Source organism: Phoenix dactylifera, chromosome 14, assembly GCF_009389715.1.
Source record: "Phoenix dactylifera cultivar Barhee BC4 chromosome 14, palm_55x_up_171113_PBpolish2nd_filt_p, whole genome shotgun sequence".
NCBI classification, from domain to species: domain Eukaryota; kingdom Viridiplantae; phylum Streptophyta; class Magnoliopsida; order Arecales; family Arecaceae; genus Phoenix; species Phoenix dactylifera.
The window spans coordinates 22,119,655-22,137,047 of NC_052405.1; the positions used below are offsets into that span (position 1 = coordinate 22,119,655).

General features: G+C 41.6%; 1 protein-coding gene across 4 annotated transcripts in view; it reads left to right on the forward strand.

Moving 5' to 3' along the window:
- Positions 1 to 3,976: 3,976 nt before the first annotated feature.
- The window catches only part of LOC103697170 (transmembrane protein 245-like), a 36,977-nt gene continuing 23,560 nt past the window's right edge, over positions 3,977 to 17,393 (forward strand). For 2 of the 4 annotated variants that reach the window (XM_039133891.1, XM_039133890.1), the window contains exon 1: positions 3,977 to 6,086. In XM_039133891.1, coding sequence (XP_038989819.1) covers positions 4,254 to 6,086 — 1,833 coding nt within the window. In that variant the 5' untranslated portion in view covers positions 3,977 to 4,253. The remainder of the gene's footprint in view (positions 6,087 to 17,393) is intronic. The other 2 variants (XM_039133892.1, XM_039133889.1) reach the window with 2 other exon arrangements.

Sequence of the window (17,393 nt, forward strand, 5' to 3'; positions counted from 1 at the left end):
TTTTCTTTTGGTGATGTCCATTTTCACTTAACACACGGTTGGCACGAGCATGATTGTTATCTACAAAATTCTTCACTTTAAAGTGTGCAAAATTATCTTTTTTGAAGTAGGGCCCCCCTTGAAGTTAGGAGAGAAGGGTTTGGGGGAAATAGAGTCTCGTTCCCTGAATTGTGAAGAAGGTGCATGGTTGTCGAGCAGCCAGCTAAAAGAGAGAGACGTGATGACTCGATATCCCTAGTGAAAATAGTGGCTACTACTTTTTTGCTTTTTCAAAAAGGGTTTGCCTAGACCAAATGATTCGGTCAACAAGAAAATCTTTGCCTACTCGAACTGTTGGCGAGAGCTGCACCTCTCTTTCTTCGCTGAGCGAGACCAGCTAGAGTACATTTCAGCGTCACAAACTATTCTTTTCCACACCAGAATTCTCTTTCTAATATTTTTGTTATGAAATATATATATATATATATATATATATATATATATATATATATATATATATATATATATATATATATATATATATATATATATATATATATATATATATATATATATATATATATATATATATATTCCGAGTGAAGCTCATGAGTTCCCAACTCACGGTTGGGCTAGTGGGTCAAAAATACTGATGGGCTGGTCAAATGGACCAAGCCCTAGTGAAAGAAGCAGGGCCTCATAGTAAGTGTTGTCGGTTCCTAAATATCTGAGGTTTGGGCTTGAGTGGTGGAGGCTTTTAGGTTCTAGCCTAGTAGATGATGGAGAGAGAGCACTATTCAATAGGCTAAGAAACTTGAAGAAGTTGTTCAGTTTGTATCACAACCTCAACATATGCGGAGCAGTTAGAGCTATCATCTAGAAAAGAAAACAGCATATCCTGGAGATATTGCGGCCAAGATTGAGTTGATTTTTAAAATATTATATGATTTGCATTTGCAATGACAATGTGCAAATTAATATGAAGATAAGTTGTTTCCCAATTACGATGTTTTGGAGGAGCTATGTGCAAAGAACATTGCGGTGGGAAAGAAGGGGGTGGGGGGGGGGGGGGGGGGGGGGTGGGGTGGTGCATTACGAAGCATGGGAACCTAAGTACTCTTGTTCCAATATCGGACAAGGACTTGCCATCTGATGACATCGAGGGCATATGGATGACCAAGGTCAGTAACGGGGATTCCGTGCATCGTCGTTCATTGTTAAAGCTTATGCCAGGAAGGTAATGGCTTGAGTTCTCTGAGGTAGTAGATATTAGCTAGTATAGGTTAGAACTGTCACTTGAGTTTTTGATGTAGAGGCCCAAATCCTACACCCCGGAGGATAGCCTAGGGGAGTTGGCCGAGGAGATCGTTCTCACATGCTATGATCTCTTTGAGGATAAGGAGAAGAGGAGCACTTTCTACGAATATGGTGTAAGCTTATACCACGGTGGATTGCTCGATTATTTCGTGCATCCCCCCCTCGGAACATCGATCTGTTAGTCTGATGTTGTATTTGCTTGAGACTATTGAAGGTGGTACTCTTATCATTTGATTACTTCCTATTCATGCCATGATTATGATCATAGAGATAGAGACACATTCCATTTTGACCTTTTTTTTGTCATGGAGTGCATGTATGCTCCTTTTATCCATAACATATTATGATGCCTAGTATAGACTTCATTTGTTATATCATACCACCTTTGCTTGCAAATGGGTAGGTTGTGTTTTCCCTTACTGCAGCTCTATATGCCTAACATGTGCTTGTTCAAGATCATGTAACTATGCAGAGCCATGGATGAGATGGATTCCCTTACCGATCCCATGGCCATGTTGGATGAGGAGGATCAATTATGGGATCTTGGCCATTATCCTACAAAGGGGCATAGCCATTTACAGTACCTCCAACAGGACTAGACCATTCACAGGGTGGGTATGAACTAGTTTCTGACATACTGTGAGGACACCTAAACAAAGAATATCAAATAGTTTCGGATGACCACCACAAATTACCAAGTTTTATATGTATACCCTAGATAGGAGGGTTCGCAGCTATCACATGCGAGTGCTGTGATGGCACATCGAAGAGGCAAGCTTCACCATTCCACATAGTGTATGCCTACTCTAGCAGTTTTTGTATGACATGCCTTGTTGCACTTTTCTCAGCATCATTATGCACAATTTCAGGAAAGGTACTATCGCCTTCGATTGTGCCTACATAGATAAGTTCATATAGCTCCCTATCAAGGGCTAATTACCACAGAATAGGATATATCAAAATGACAAAGATAGGTTCACTTGCATGCACAGCTCAAGAATGTTGTGGAGAAGGCAGGATCCTTCTCTTCGAAGCCCATTCAGCCTCTAAAACCGTAAAAAAAAAAGGAAAAAGAAAGAAGCCTCTCTCTCCGTGGACTGGACGACGATAACTAGGGACTAGACCAACTACTGAGAGTCTCGTTCGAAGGATGATATCAAGCGTTAATGATCCCTAGCTCAGCTCCTCTAAGAATCTTGAGGCTTCGAAGGCGCGAGCCCACAACCCCGGCATGGGGACGAGGAGCACCAAACAGGGACGAGGAGTCGCCTTCTAAAGATGATAATACCACGGTCTTTGAGCCGTTGAGGATAGGAGGAGGAGGACCGCTGAGATTTGTTGTTGAGCGGATTCTCCATTAGGCAGTGGAGATCAGGTCAGGCATGTCCTTCGGAAGGCGATAAGCTTCTGACTGAATCGTCTCCTTCGTTACTTATCATTCAAAAGAGTTTCTATGGATCCAGTAGACTCTAGTTCCTTCTGATTTTACTAGTATTCTTGTTAGTGATGTAGCTGTTGTGCTTGTGTAAGAGCAGTTTGAGCAGTCGAACAAAAAAAAAGAAGAAAAGAAAGAAAGAAAGAAAGAAAGAAAGAAGAAAGAAGAAGAAGGAGAAGGAGGAGGAAGAAGAAGGAAGAAGAAACACGAAAGATGATAAGGCGTTGTTGTTTTGTTTTTGTAACACCGCAGCATTGGGACGAGGAGCAACAACCCCAGCTAGCCTGCTTTTTTCGGGTATCAAGTCGGTTTCTACGTAATCTCGTCGTGTCTAAACCCTTCGAACTCTCGTACCTTTCTGACCCATCATTTATCTCCCAGCCTGTACATGACATATACAACTTCGGCCAATTGATGCAAAGATCTTTCTTTGTACATATTTACTTCAGTATTGAAATCCTCAAGACAAACACCTTTTCCCCTTTGCATTCAAAGGAAAAAAAAACAAAAGGAAAAGAAAAACTACGATTATTTGTTCCATTTTTTAACTTCTTGTCCAATTCTAGGGATCAGACTTCATATTATCCTATTATTTGATTGGACGACTTATTATTGCTCCCTTTGAGGTTGCCCCTCCTACTAGCCATGGGCAAGGTGGAAATCCACGCGATGCTTTTGCAAAATTTCATACTTGCAACTTCATGCTCTTCGTAGTGCAGGAATGTATTCATGGATAAGAATGGCAATGATGATATAAAGGTTAGTAGAGATCCATGTTAAAAATTGCGCTGCATTCTTGCGTCAGACAATTATATGAATACCGATGATGACCTTCAAAACTAAGCCATGGACATATTGAACATTTCCATAGACTTGCCTATCTATACACAATGTCTAGTATGCTACAAAAAATATATTTATAATGAAAAGAAGGAAAGCAATCATCGAATGCTACCTATTCATATCAACTTTACAGTCATATGTACTAGAAATTATTTTGATAATTTTTGGTGGATAAAACAATGTGGTGAGCAAGGATGTATTAGGCAATCAGTGTATAGTTCATGTGATGGATGAAGTCTTTAACCATTTTCAGCCAAACATCGACAATGCACGAGAGCAATGTTGTCCATATAGCAAAAAATAAGGCTTCACAATATTTTTACTGCAACCAAACACCATTTCAATCATGGCAGCAAAACTTGTGGTTAACCAAGCGTCCAACAGTACTTAACCAGTCTCATAGTTACCTAATTAAATAGTGGTTATCGATGCTTAAATTTAACCACATCAAGCTATCCAGAGCCAAACGGTAGCCTGGATTTACTGATGCCTTTTTTTGTCAGCGAACTATTTACCTTTCAGCGTGGAAATGCAGAAGAAATGAAGAAGAGAGGAGAAATCTTTTCCAATTTCCGTTCTCCTTTCTCAGAAATAACAATGCAAATGACTCGCATGAAATGCGAATCCCTCCATCTCTGCTTCTTCTACTGCCGCTGCTGATAAGATCCAACAGGCAACGATGTCCCGGCGCAAACGTCCTCCTCCTCCTCCTCCACGTAAAAAGAAGCCACAGCAGCAGAAGGAAAAAGAGGAGGACGATGACGAGGAGGAGGTCGCGGGTCTGGGCATGGGCAACTCCCTGTCTCGCGACCCCCAGGTGTGCCTGGCCCTCTACATCGCCATGGCGCACGCCGGCCTCGCCCTCTCCCTCGCCCTCCTCTACGGCCTCACTCGCCTCCTCCGCGACTACTGGCGCCCCATCCTGTGGGCCCTCCTCTGCTCCATGCCCCTCCGCGAGCTCCACACCGCCATCGTCTCCTTCTGGTCCCACCCCCTCCGCCTGGGCCTCCTCGAGACCCTCCTCGCCATCCCCCTCGCCGCCTTCCGCTCCGCCGCATCCTCCCTCATCGACTCCCACGCCGCCGTCCTCCGCCTCCTCCACCGCCGCGCCCCCCTCCTCCCCACCCCCACCGCCCCCGTCGGCTTCTCCAAGCTCATGCAGTGGCTCGTCTCCTTCGGCCTCTTCGTCCTCCTCCACGAGCGCGTCGGCCCCCTCTCCCTCCCCGTCTTCGCCGTCCCCGCTCTCCTCGCCTACGCCAACGGCTCCCGCCCGCCCCCCGTCGCCGCCACCCTCTCCCGCATCCACAGCCGCCGCCGACCCCGCCCCGCCCGCACCCCCGTCCTCAGCCGCCTCTCCCGCTACCTCACCTCCGGCCTGCTCTCCCGCCTCCACACCCTCGTCGCCATCAGCCTCATCATCTTCATGATCTTCGGCACCCTCTCCGGTTTCCTCTTCTTCTCCTACAAGATCGGCATCGAGGGCAGGGACGCGGTTATCTCCATCAAAACCCACCTCCAGCACCACAATTACTCGCAGTGGATCGGGTTTCAAAAGTGGATGGATGACAACGATGTCCCCGTGCTCATCGAGTCTTACACCTCCAAATTCTACGAGAGCATCTCCCAGTACATCGACTCCCTTGCCCTCCAATACAATGCCACTGAGATAGTGGATGGTTTCAGGCTCCACTTGCTCAAGCCATTGGAATCTTCCAATTCCTCGGCCATAGCTGAGCAACGAGAACATCATCATGCTTTCCCCAAGAAGCTGCAGATTTTCCTCCACAGGGTCAGGAACCAGGAGTGGAGGTTGATTTATGCCGAGTCGGATGGGGTTTTCAGAGAATTCCTGGCTGTGATTGCGAGGGACGACTTGATGGAGAAGATTAAGGCCATCGCTCTTCAGAGCATCGATGTCTCGAAGCGGGTGTTTGCTAGTACCACCATGGTTTTGGCAGGGAGTGCGAACATCTTGTTCTCTGTCACTCTTTCGCTTCTCTCTGGGGCTGTGGAATTGCTGAACTTTGTTTCCCAGCTCACACTTTTCTTCTGGCTTCTGTATTATCTGATCACTTTGGAATCAGGGGGTGTCATGGACCATGTTCTGGAGATGCTTCCCATCTCCAAGTCGACTCGTGTCCGATGTGCAGAGGTTCTCGACCATGCTGTCAGTAGTGTGTTGTTGGCCACTGCTAAGGTGGCCCTGTTCCAGGGGTGTTTTACTTATCTTTTGTTCCGGTTCTACCGCATACATTTCCTCTATGTCTCGACTTCCCTTGCATGGATGAGTGCTGTTTTCCCGATAACCCCATTTTGGCTTTCGTCCATCCCTGCAGCAGCTCAGTTGGTTATGGAAGCTAGATATGTTGAAGCTGTTGGATTAACAGCGGTTCATCTTGTACTTTTGGATTATGGTACATGTGCCATCCAAGATGAGATACCTGGGCAGAGCTCTTACCTGACAGGGCTTAGCATTATTGGTGGCATTGCATTGTTCCCATCTGTCTTGGAGGTATGCATTTATTCTGTTCTTTCCTTGAGTGCTTTTTCTCAATCAAACTATTAAAAATTTCAGTTTGCTGAAAAATTTATGTTCTCAACTTTGATATAGTCTAGCAAATCATCGCCCTTGAATTCTTTCATATGACTGGCATATCGGACTGGGGATCCTCAGCTTTCATGATGATTCTTTTTCCATGACTGGCCTGTCTAATTAAGCTGAACCTTTAGAAGAGAGAGAGAGAAAGTGAGAAAAGAAAGCTATTGCACTCCAGCTTCACCATAAATATGCTGTTTTTTTCTTCTGCTCCTGTTTATGCAATAACACTCTTATGGTTTGTGAATTTTAATTATTGAAGCATATTCCAAAATATTATGATGGTAATATAGAAAACCAGACAAACTAAGAAATTTAGGAATGACAAAAAGGTAGTTAGAAGCTATTGATTTACATAATGTTACACCTGCTAATAAAGCTTTTTCGAGAAGGGACACATTGATTTGAAGAACTTTGCCTGTTAGGAGGTAGGCCTTTAAGGATTTGCAAAGAAGGATTCTTAAAGCCAGCAGTGAGTTTTTAGTGTAAGTTTGTTGTCTTCATTATTGACATGTCAAGGAAATTATTGATTTTGTATGCTGTACCATAGTATAGAGTTTGCATGTTCAATTATATCATAATGAGGATCGTCAACATATTTATCAAAGGGGAAACTTCGATAAGATTTTTTCTTACTCAAAATATCAGATTGGCGGAGAAGGATATGACACAAAGATTGGTAGTTATGGGGAAGGACATGAAGCTCATGAATTAAGCTAAGTTTTGATATTTGGATTCTGTTCTATACTTTGCAAGGTGGGACAAGGGCTTGCTTTTAAGAGCTTCACAAATTCAAGTTTCCTTTAAGAAATATGCATTAACAACCAGTATATTGCCAATAATTTTGTTGGCTGAAGGGGCATATGAGTTTTGAACTCTAGGGATGGCCTTTACAAGTCAAAGCACATGCCGCCAGGATAGGTTGAACACAGTAGTTCAGTCAACAAGCCTAACGAACCTTGCTAAAAAGTATGAGAAAAATGTCGAAGGACCTAATGATCTGGATTAGCACACTTTAGACCAAAATTAGTAATCGGTTTTAGATAATATGATATTTGCCTCACAATGGTGCAATACACTTTAGTTGGTCCATTATAAGTTCATAAATTTTATGAACTAGAAAGTAAGTTTTGACCAGCTAATTGTGATTGCCAGAATGCTCACTTAGACTATGACATAAAGTAACATCTGATTGCCCAATTCATGCATTACATGTTTCTTCCTAAAACACCAATCTTGTAGTGGAAACTTGGTTGGTGTGACATACCTCACTTCCAGTGTAATTTTTAGTGTCTGGACAAAATGAATTAAAACTGATTTCTACTGTATTAAGTAGTAGGTAGTCATAAAAGATCAGGACATTTTAACTATCTCCATAATTGATCTTGAAGAAACTCTCAAAATATAAAACATGATTCTTGCATGGCTACTATGAATTGCCATTGCGAGTTCTATCTTATGTTCCTTCAAATTCAAATACAGACTGTAATGTATTAAATTCCGGAAGCCATAAAATTTCATTAAAATGAGGCTTTAAATCCTAATTTAAATGCATACAATCATAAATCTTAAGCTAGGTGCTTGTCATGCATTACCTACAATCTTAGGATTAATCTGGTAGTTCACTTTTATTGAAAAGTCATCTGATCTTGAAATTTCATCAAGCCACTAGATCAGCCTTAAGCGTTTTAAAGATCTCTTTACCCTAGAAGAGCCATGGATCCTACCCTGACCTACATTACATTTTGTTGTGGGAGTGCCTTCAATTTATGCCTGGTTCAGAAATAGTAAGATGATTACAAGATTGTTGGTATGTAGTTGTAAGATGGTCACAAGTTATTTTATCAATACTTAATGAGTCTTTGGTGAGTGTTGGAAGTCACTGAATTGTTTGCTTGTTGAATTCTGCTAAGTATTAGTTGTTCAAGAATTAATGATTTGCTATTTGAAAAGGCTAATATGAGAAGTGATCTAGATTTGCTATTGTTGGTTTTGAAGTGCCTGTGTTTTTTCTTTATTTAATGGCATAAATTACATTAAAAATTATTAAGAATATATTTTAGTTTGTGAACTTTATCTTATACATCTAATGTTGCATTTAAGGCTGCCCTTTCCACCTTCTTTCTTTCCATTTTGTATTCAAGATCAACTAAGTTATGGAGGCCATATCCTTGGGTGCATTGGCATCATTTCAAATTGCACAAACAAGCTAATTGAATCATAAATGAATTCCAAGGTGGCATTTGGATGCGAAATAGCTAACCACCCTTTGAATAACTTTAACCATTGGTGTTGACACCCTAAACAGCTAACAAGCGAATAACTTTATTTGCTCCATGGTTAGTGGGATAAAGTTGTGGAAAACGTAAAAAGGTAGGGGGGAGAGCTTTGGTTTGTTAAAGTTATTTTGCTCTCACTCCAAAAATAAGTTTAAAGTGGTTAAATACTGATATGGCCTAAATCTGATCCGCCCATCATGGGTCGACACATGGCGAGCATTTTGAAAAGATTTGAATTTCAAATCAATTTGAATTCTTGGCAGGGTCTAAACAAGGAAAGAGATTACAACAAATTTGAATTTAGATAAGAAAGTTACGACAAACCCTTGATTTTCACCTCCAAATCATGATGGATCCATGCTCCCTCCTCATTATAAACAAAGCCAAGGGATTCCAAAGAAAAGGGAGGAGCAAGCAGAGGCTCCCAAGCACAGATGGTGAGAAGCTCCCAAGGAGAGGCACCCAAGCTTTCATCGCGACAAGATCCAATGGCGAGAGGCTCCTACAAAGAGGCTTTCAAGCTCTCGTAGCAACCTCTGCACGTGACTCCTCTTCCACGGCCATTCCCGCACACTATTTCATCTTCAAATGGGATACACGTCCCTGTAGACTAGGGATGTGCATCCCTGAAGGGCACCCATCCTTGCCAGCCGAGATCCAAGCACTATGCGTACAGGATCCGCATCTTTAGACACCAGGATGTGGGTCCCTGGAGGCCACCCTTCCATGCCAGCCGAGTTTCGAGCACTGTGTACAGGATCTGCATCCTCAGAGACCAGGATGCAAGTCCCTGGAGGCCACTCTTCCATGCCAACCAAGATCCGAGCACCATGCATACAGAACCCATGTCCCTGGAGACCGGGATGCGGGTCCTTGGAGACTTTCCTTTCATGCCAGTCGAGATTCGAGCACCGTGCGTATAGGACCTGCATCCTTGGAGACTGGAATGCGAGTTCTTGGAGGCCGCCCTTTTGTGCTAGCTGAGATCTGAGCATCATGCATACAGGACCCATCTTTGGAGACAAGGATGCGAGTCCTTGAAGGCTGCCCTTCCGTTTCAACCGAGATTCGAACACTGCATATATAGGACCCACATCCTTGGAGTCTAGGATGTGAGTCCTTGGAGGATGCCCTTCTACGCTAATAAAGATCCGAGCGCCGTGCATACATGACCTGCATCCTTGGAGATCAGAACGCGAGTCTTGGAGGCCGGGACACACGACTGTTGACCAGAGCCATCCCGAGCTCTCGGGCCGAGCTCCTATTCTGCGCTTCTAGTCCGCGCATCGTTGGAGATCAGGACGCGAGTTTTGGAGATTGGGGGATACACAATTGCGATCTAAGCCATGTTGTGCTTCCGGGCCGAGCTCCAAGTCTGCGCTTCCAATCCATGCATCCTCGGAGACTAGGACGTGAGTCTCTAGAGACTGGGATATGCGATCGCTGGCAAGAGTCATGCCGAACTTCTAGTCTGCGCCTCCAGTTTACGCATCCTTAGAGACTAGGATGCGAATCCCTAATGACCAGGACATGCGACCGTCGACTAAAGCCATGCCGAACTCTCAAGCGAGCTCTTTGTCCGCATTCTCAGTTCATGCATCTTTGGAGGCCAAGATGCGAGTCTTTGGAGATTGGGGCGCACGAGCGCCAACTAGTGCCATGTCGAGTTTTCAGACTACGCTTATAGTCCACTGTTCTTGGAGATTAGGATACGAGTCCTTGGAGACTATGACGTGTGACCCAGTAGAGTCATGCCGAGCTCTCAAGATGAGCTCCTAGTCTGCACATCCTCAGAGATCAGGACACGAGTCCCTGGAGATTGGGATGCATAATCTTTGACTAGAGCCATGCCGAGCTTTCAGTCCGTGCATCCTCGTAGACTAGAATGTGAGTCCTGAAGACCGAGACGTGCGATTACCGACCAGAGCCATGCCGAGCTCCCAGTCTACGCTTCTAGTACGCACATCCTTGGAGATCAGGACACAAGTCTCTGAAGACCGAGACGCGAGACCTCCCACCAAAGTTATGCCGAGCTCCCAGGATGAGCTCGCAGTCCGCGTATCCTTGGAGCTCAGGACATGAGTCCTTGGAGGCCAGAACATGTATCCGTTGACTGGAGCCATGCCGAGCTCCCAGGACGTGCTCCAATACCGAGCACTCCAGGTCAAGTTGCCATGCCAAGCACTCCATGCTGAGGTGCTATGTCGAGCACTCCAGGCCGAACTGCCATGCCGAGCACTCCAGGCTGAGTATGAAAGAATAGATGCCCTACAAGCCAATCGCAATATGTATTGCGAAGGGTTTTCTTTTGATTTTCCAAATCATATACATAACATTTAAATATGAATAAAGGCATTGTGTTTTATTATATGCTGTTGATTATATTTGTGATAAACTCCTTAGATTAGGGCAATAGTTTTGAGGCTATGATGAGATCATACTAGTGAGACCTAAAACCCTAAAATCCTAATCTTAAATATTTTCAGTCATTGGTATATTGAGTCGGGGATCAATGTTTACCGGAAAGACTGGCACATCTTATGTATGCTCGATGCAGAGGGTGATTGATCTTACAATCACTTGTGTGGAGACACTAATACAAAGATGTGGGTGCTCATTAGAGGAATGAGTTCACTGAATTGACCTACAAAGAGAAATCTTATGAAGTCTTACTTACATGTCAAAAAATGATTCTCTTAGTAGGAGTTGTGCAACTGATCCTTTGACCTGAGATCACCATAGTATCTTGTGCACATAAATCCATATTTTAGTTTTCGCTCATACATGACAATAAGTTATGTACGAGGTCTTCTGGATATGGTGGATTGTGTACGAAGGTTATGAGTAGGTCAACAAAGAATTAATCACTTCTAGTAAGAGAAGATCGCATCCTATTTATTCTAATCATATGATAATTCAGGAAGCCTTTGATCAAAGCACAATGAAAATTAGAAAGAGTTTCTAATGTTTTATTATTCGAATTATCATTAGAAGATTGAGAAATATATAAATATGAAATTGAGTTTGACATATATTCATACTCATATATATATATTCGGGATGCAGTTTGATTAAAGGATTGAATTGCACGGTAACTTGCCACTGAAGAGTATTTTTGGTATTTCTACCAAATTCCATATTTTTCGAGTAGACATGACACGTTGCTAGACGTCAATCTTGTCTTATAGGTTTGATCGAATTAAAGAGTTTAATTCGATCACCAATTAGAAAGGATTCTAATTGTTAAGTTCGGGTTCGCGCAGTTTGGACTTAAATCGATTAGAAGAGTTCTAATCAAGTTGGGTCAACTCGCACTCACACCTATTGCTGGCTAAGTATGGAACCCAATGGGTCACACACAAGAAAACTTATCAAGGGTCTAATTGGATTAGATCATGTTTGCAAGATAAACATCCTAGCAGGTGTTGCAAACCCTAGCTCCTGATTTAAATTAAATTCGAATCTGATTCTTAGATTAGGTTGATCTAATATGATTAGATCATGACCTAATAAGGGTTAGCCAAAAGTTGGAACGCGTTTGGCTTTAATTAGACCTGATTTGATTAGGTTTAATATTTTCTTTAAGTTGGTTAAACCCAATTGGATTGGGTTTGATAGGGCCTTCACTTCTGGACCATTGATCGCTCCCTGGATGAAGGATTTGGTCCACTGGTTGGCGCCTTCATCTGGACCATTGGATGGCTTCCTAGATGAAGGATCTGGTCCACTAGTTGACGCCTTATTCTGGACCATTGGATGGCTCCCTGGATGAATAATCTGGACCATTGGTCAGCGCCTGAATCTGGACCACTGGATGGCTTCCTGGATGAATAATCTGGACCATTGCTCAGCGCCTGAATCTGGACCATTGGTGATGGCATCTTACTTTTGGACCATTAGATGGCACCCTGGATGATGATGCCTTGATCGGACCATTAGATGGCTCCTAGATCTGGACCATTGACTTTGGTTCCCTGCATTTGGGCCCTTGGATTATCAGGGTTTAAGAGGGAGACATGAGAAAGAAGCGTATCATTAGATACGGCTTTTTCTAAAGCTTGATACGCCTCCCTCTCTCTCTTGTTGGCACCCTCTTATCACACCCTTTGATGCATGAAGGGATGGCTAGGATGCATCCCTTCACATCTATAAATAGGGAGCCATTCCACCGTATTCTTCATTCCAACTCCACCGCATTCTCTCTCCCTTATCCATTCTTTCTTACAAGCCTTTGTCTCTTTCTAGCATTGCTTCTAGAGTGTCCTAAGCCAAGACAAGAAGATCTTCTTTAGGACAAAAAGATTAGAAGTGATTTAGAAAGGTGAAAGAAAAATAAGAGAGGAGAGAAAGCAAGCCAATTTAAATCCTTTAGAAGGATTCAGCATTAAGGATCAAAAATCTTTGTAGCTAAAGTCTTGATCGAGTTTCCGTGTGGATCACCGTTGGAGGGCGGACACTTGGACGCCTTGTGGAGATTCTACAAACTTGAATTTAGCGTTACAGGTATTCTTCTATTTCATCATTTATATTTATATTGTTTGATTGTTACCATTAAGGCGATCTAGGCTTATAAGGGTTTCATGTTAAGGGACTTTATTAAGAAATTTTTAAAATTCCTAGCTTCCGCTGCCCATTATGACATGCCGGAACCCTTCAGTGGTATCAGAGCAAAGGTCCAAGAGTTGTGACCGATCTCCGGGAACTCTCACGCGTGATCGTGTGACGAAGCGTGGCTCTCCGTCCGGAGGCGTATAGAGATGCGTGCTCTGATAGGTATACATGGGTGTCACCCTATTTTTAATAGGACCGAACCCATGTAGGAATGGAGACTCCCCATTCAGTGGTATCAGAGCCGTCCTTAATTGGTTCAATCAAATAATTATGTATGATGTATGATTATTAATTTACTATGAGATAGTAATGTTATATGCTTAGTGAAATGCTGAAATGTATGATTGATATATGATATGATATGTAATAAAATGTCATGATATGAAATTTTTCATATGAAGATATGTTGAAGCATGTTAATTGATTCAATCAATTGCTTATGATTTATACATGCTATGAGATAGCCATGATGTATGATAGTTTATTTTAGACATGTTAAATATATGTTACAATTAAAAGAATGTGCTAGAGACCAGTTAGCCCTCAATAAAAATTATATTAAGTCATAGTCTTGAAAAACTTTGAGCTAACCCATTCTAGAACAATTAATCTAATTGGTGTCTAAGGAAAGCACTAAAGGTGGTTCTCTAATTAGGACCTTACTCTTTGAGTAAGGGGAGCCTCCCACCTGCTTACCTGGCCAATTGTTTGATTGCCTATTATGGATTAGTTTAATGTTGATATAACACTATTAATAGCCTCCTTCATGCCTCGACATTATTATGTCAAGATCCATACTAGTTTGTTGTGCAACTACAAGACTTGCAATGGGAACTGATGTTATACTGTCTTGGTGCATAGAGATGCTTATGGCATATTTTAGTATGTTGCTTTGTTGTGCAACCACAAGAGCAATATTATTTGAATGACTGTATAGAAATGAAGGGTTTGACTTAACTAAAACATTATAGTTTGTTGTGCAACCACAAGGCTACAAGTGTTTTAAGAGGACAAGATAAAGTTGAGAATTGCATGAGATGCAATTGGAAAGAGTTTCCTACCTTTGAACTCATAAGGGTTTGTTGTGTAACCACAAGACTTTTATGAAGAATTAGGATCTCAACCCTACTAAGAAAAATTAAGTTTTCTCGTTTATCATAGGAGAGGGCTATGATATTCGATAAAATAGTGGGAGTAATAATTAGATAAAGTCCTAGTCTAATTGAATATATGTCATCATGATTGGTCTGTTTATGTTAGTTTTGTTCTTTATATATGTAGAATAAAATTATGCATTAATGGCATCTTCACTATCACTAAGAGGCATCTTAGATGCCAACAAGTTGACCGGTCCGAACTATGTGGATTGGTTGAGGAATCTTAAAATTGTTCTCACTTAGGAGAAACTTTCTTACATCCTCAAAACCCCTGATCTTGGATCAATAGGGGATGATGCTACTAAAAGTAGTAAGATAAAGAGGAAGAAAGGAAAGAAAATCTCCGGATCAAGTGTCTGTTTCCATTGCAGCAAGGAAGGCCACTGGAAAAGAAATTGCAAGAGTTTTCTTGCAACTGTAAAGCCTGATGCAAGAGTTGCATCAGAAGGTATGTTTATATTACATGCCAGTTTGTCATCAAGTTCTTCAAATTCAAATTCATGGATATTGGATACCGGCTGTGGTTTTCATATATGCAAGACATTGCATGGACTACAGAAAATTAGAATTTTGAAGAAAGGTGACTTCGAGCTTTATGGCGCTGGAGGAGAGTCCATCCAGGCTGAAGCCGTTGGAACCTACTTATTGGAGTTGCCGTCGGGCAAGCTTCTGGAGTTAGAAGATTGTTATTACATGCCCAAGATTATTAGAAATGTAATTTCTATTCTTTTGTCCTTAAAGAAAGGATTTGAGATTAATAGAAAGGGCAATGGTTGCTCTATTTCTTTTTCTAATAAGCATCTTTGCAATGGCATTATGAAAAATGGTCTTCTAGTTCTATCACTTAATGACAATATTTATCATATTGATAAAAGTAATAAAAGAAAGAGAGAAGAGGTAAATAACACCCTCCTTTGGCATTGCCGTCTAGGTCACATAAGTGAATCAAGAATCAACAAGTTATACAAAGAAGAGTTCTTTGATCCTTAAGATTATGAATCATTAGGAACTTGTGAATCTTGTCTTATGGCAAAAATGACCAAGTCTCCATTCACTGGACATGGAGAAAGGGCAAGTGTGTTATTAGGACTTATACATACAGATGTATGTAGTCCTATGATAACTCCAGCTAGAGGTGGATACTCTTACTTCATCACATTCACTGATGATTTATCAAGGTTCGGATATGTGTATCTTATGAAACATAAATCCGAAGCCTTTGATAAGTTTAAAGAGTATCAAAGTATGGTTGAAAAACAAACCGAAAAGTGTATTAAAATCCTTCGATCTGATCGAGGAGGTGAATACCTTTCTAGTGAGTTTTTAAATCATCTTAAAGAAAATGACATTCTCTCTGAATGGACACCTCCGTGTACACCACAATTAAATGGTGTAGCCGAACGGAGGAATCATACTCTATTAGATATTGTAAGGTCCATGATGTGCTTTACAGATCTTCCTATTTTCTTCTGGGGTTTTGCCCTAGAAACTGCCACATATGTGCTAAACAGGATACCTTCAAAATCTGTATCTAGTACTCCATATGAGATATGGAGAGGTAGGAAGCCCAATCTTAAATATTTTAAAATATGGGGCTGCCAAGCATATGTCAAAAGAAATTTTGGACATAAGCTAAGTGCTAGATCAGATAAATGTACATTTGTAGGTTATTCCAAAGAAAGTATTGGATATCTCTTCTATCACCCTACTGAACAAAAGGTATTTGTTAGTAGGCATGCTACTTTCTTAGAAAAAGAGTTTATCTTAGAAAAAGGCAGTGAAAGAAGAATTGAACTTAATGAAGTTCAAGACCTACAAATAGAAACACAAGAAATTCTTCAACCAGATGTACCCATAAATGAGGTACAGCCACAACACACATCTCCTCTCCGAAGGTCAGATAGAGTGCGAAGAGCACCTGAGAGGTATAGGTTTATCATTGAGAATGATGAAGCCCACATTGTTCAGAATAATGATCCTCTGACCTATTCGGAAGCTGTCATGAGTAGTGACTCTGACAACTAGAAGCCATGAAATTCGAAATAGATTCTATGTATACCAACCAAGTATAGACTTTGGTTGATGCACCAGAGGGTGTAAACCCTATAGGTTGCAAATAGGTCTATAAGAAAAAGATTGGAGCAGATGGCCAAGTAGAAACCTACAAGGCTAGATCGGTGGCAAAAGGTTTCAGGCAAAAGCAAGGAATTGACTATGATGAAACTTTTTCACCAGTAGCTATGCTCAAATCTATTCGGATTTTGCTTGCAATAGCTGCATACTATGATTATGAAATCTGGCAGATGGATGTCAAAACCGCCTTCCTTAATGATCATCTTGAGGAAGAGGTTTACATGACACAGCCAGAAGGATTTGTCTCAATAAGAGAGCAAATCAAGTATGCAAGCTTAAGAGATCCATTTATGGATTGAAACAAGCATCGAAGAGTTGGAACATCCGTTTTGATATAACAGTCAAAGAGTTTGGTTTTATCAAAAATGTGGATGAACCATGTGTGTACAAGAAGACTAGTGGGAGTGCCATTGTCTTCTTAATATTGTATGTAGATGACATACTGATCATTGGAAATGATATTCCAATGTTACAATCGGTCAAGACTTGGCTATCAAAAAGCTTTTTCATGAAAGACTTGGGAGAAACATCCTATATACTTGGTATAAAGATCTATAGGGATAGATCTAAAAGGATGCTAGGCTTGTCCCAGTCTAGGTACATAGATCATGTGCTGAAAAGATTCAGCATGGAAGAAAGTAAAAGAGGTTACTTGCCTATGAGTCATGGCATACGTCTCTCTAAGAAGATGTCTCCTAAGACATCTGAAGAAAGGAATAGAATGAATTCTATTTCCTATGCTTCGGCAGTAGGATCGATTGCTATGCTATGTACCAGGCCTGATGTTGCTTATGCCTTAGGCATAACAAGCAGATTCTAGGCTGATCCTCCAGGAGAGGATCATTGGATAGCTGTGAAAAATATTCTTAAGTACTTGAGAAGGACTAAAGATATTTTTCTAGTTTATGGAGGATCTGAGTTGAAACTAGAAGAATTTTCTGATTCTAGTTTTCAGTCAGATCCAGATGATAGCAAGTCCACTTCAGGGTATGTCTTTATTCTAAATGGTGGTGCAGTGAGCTGGAAGAGTTCCAAGCAGCAAA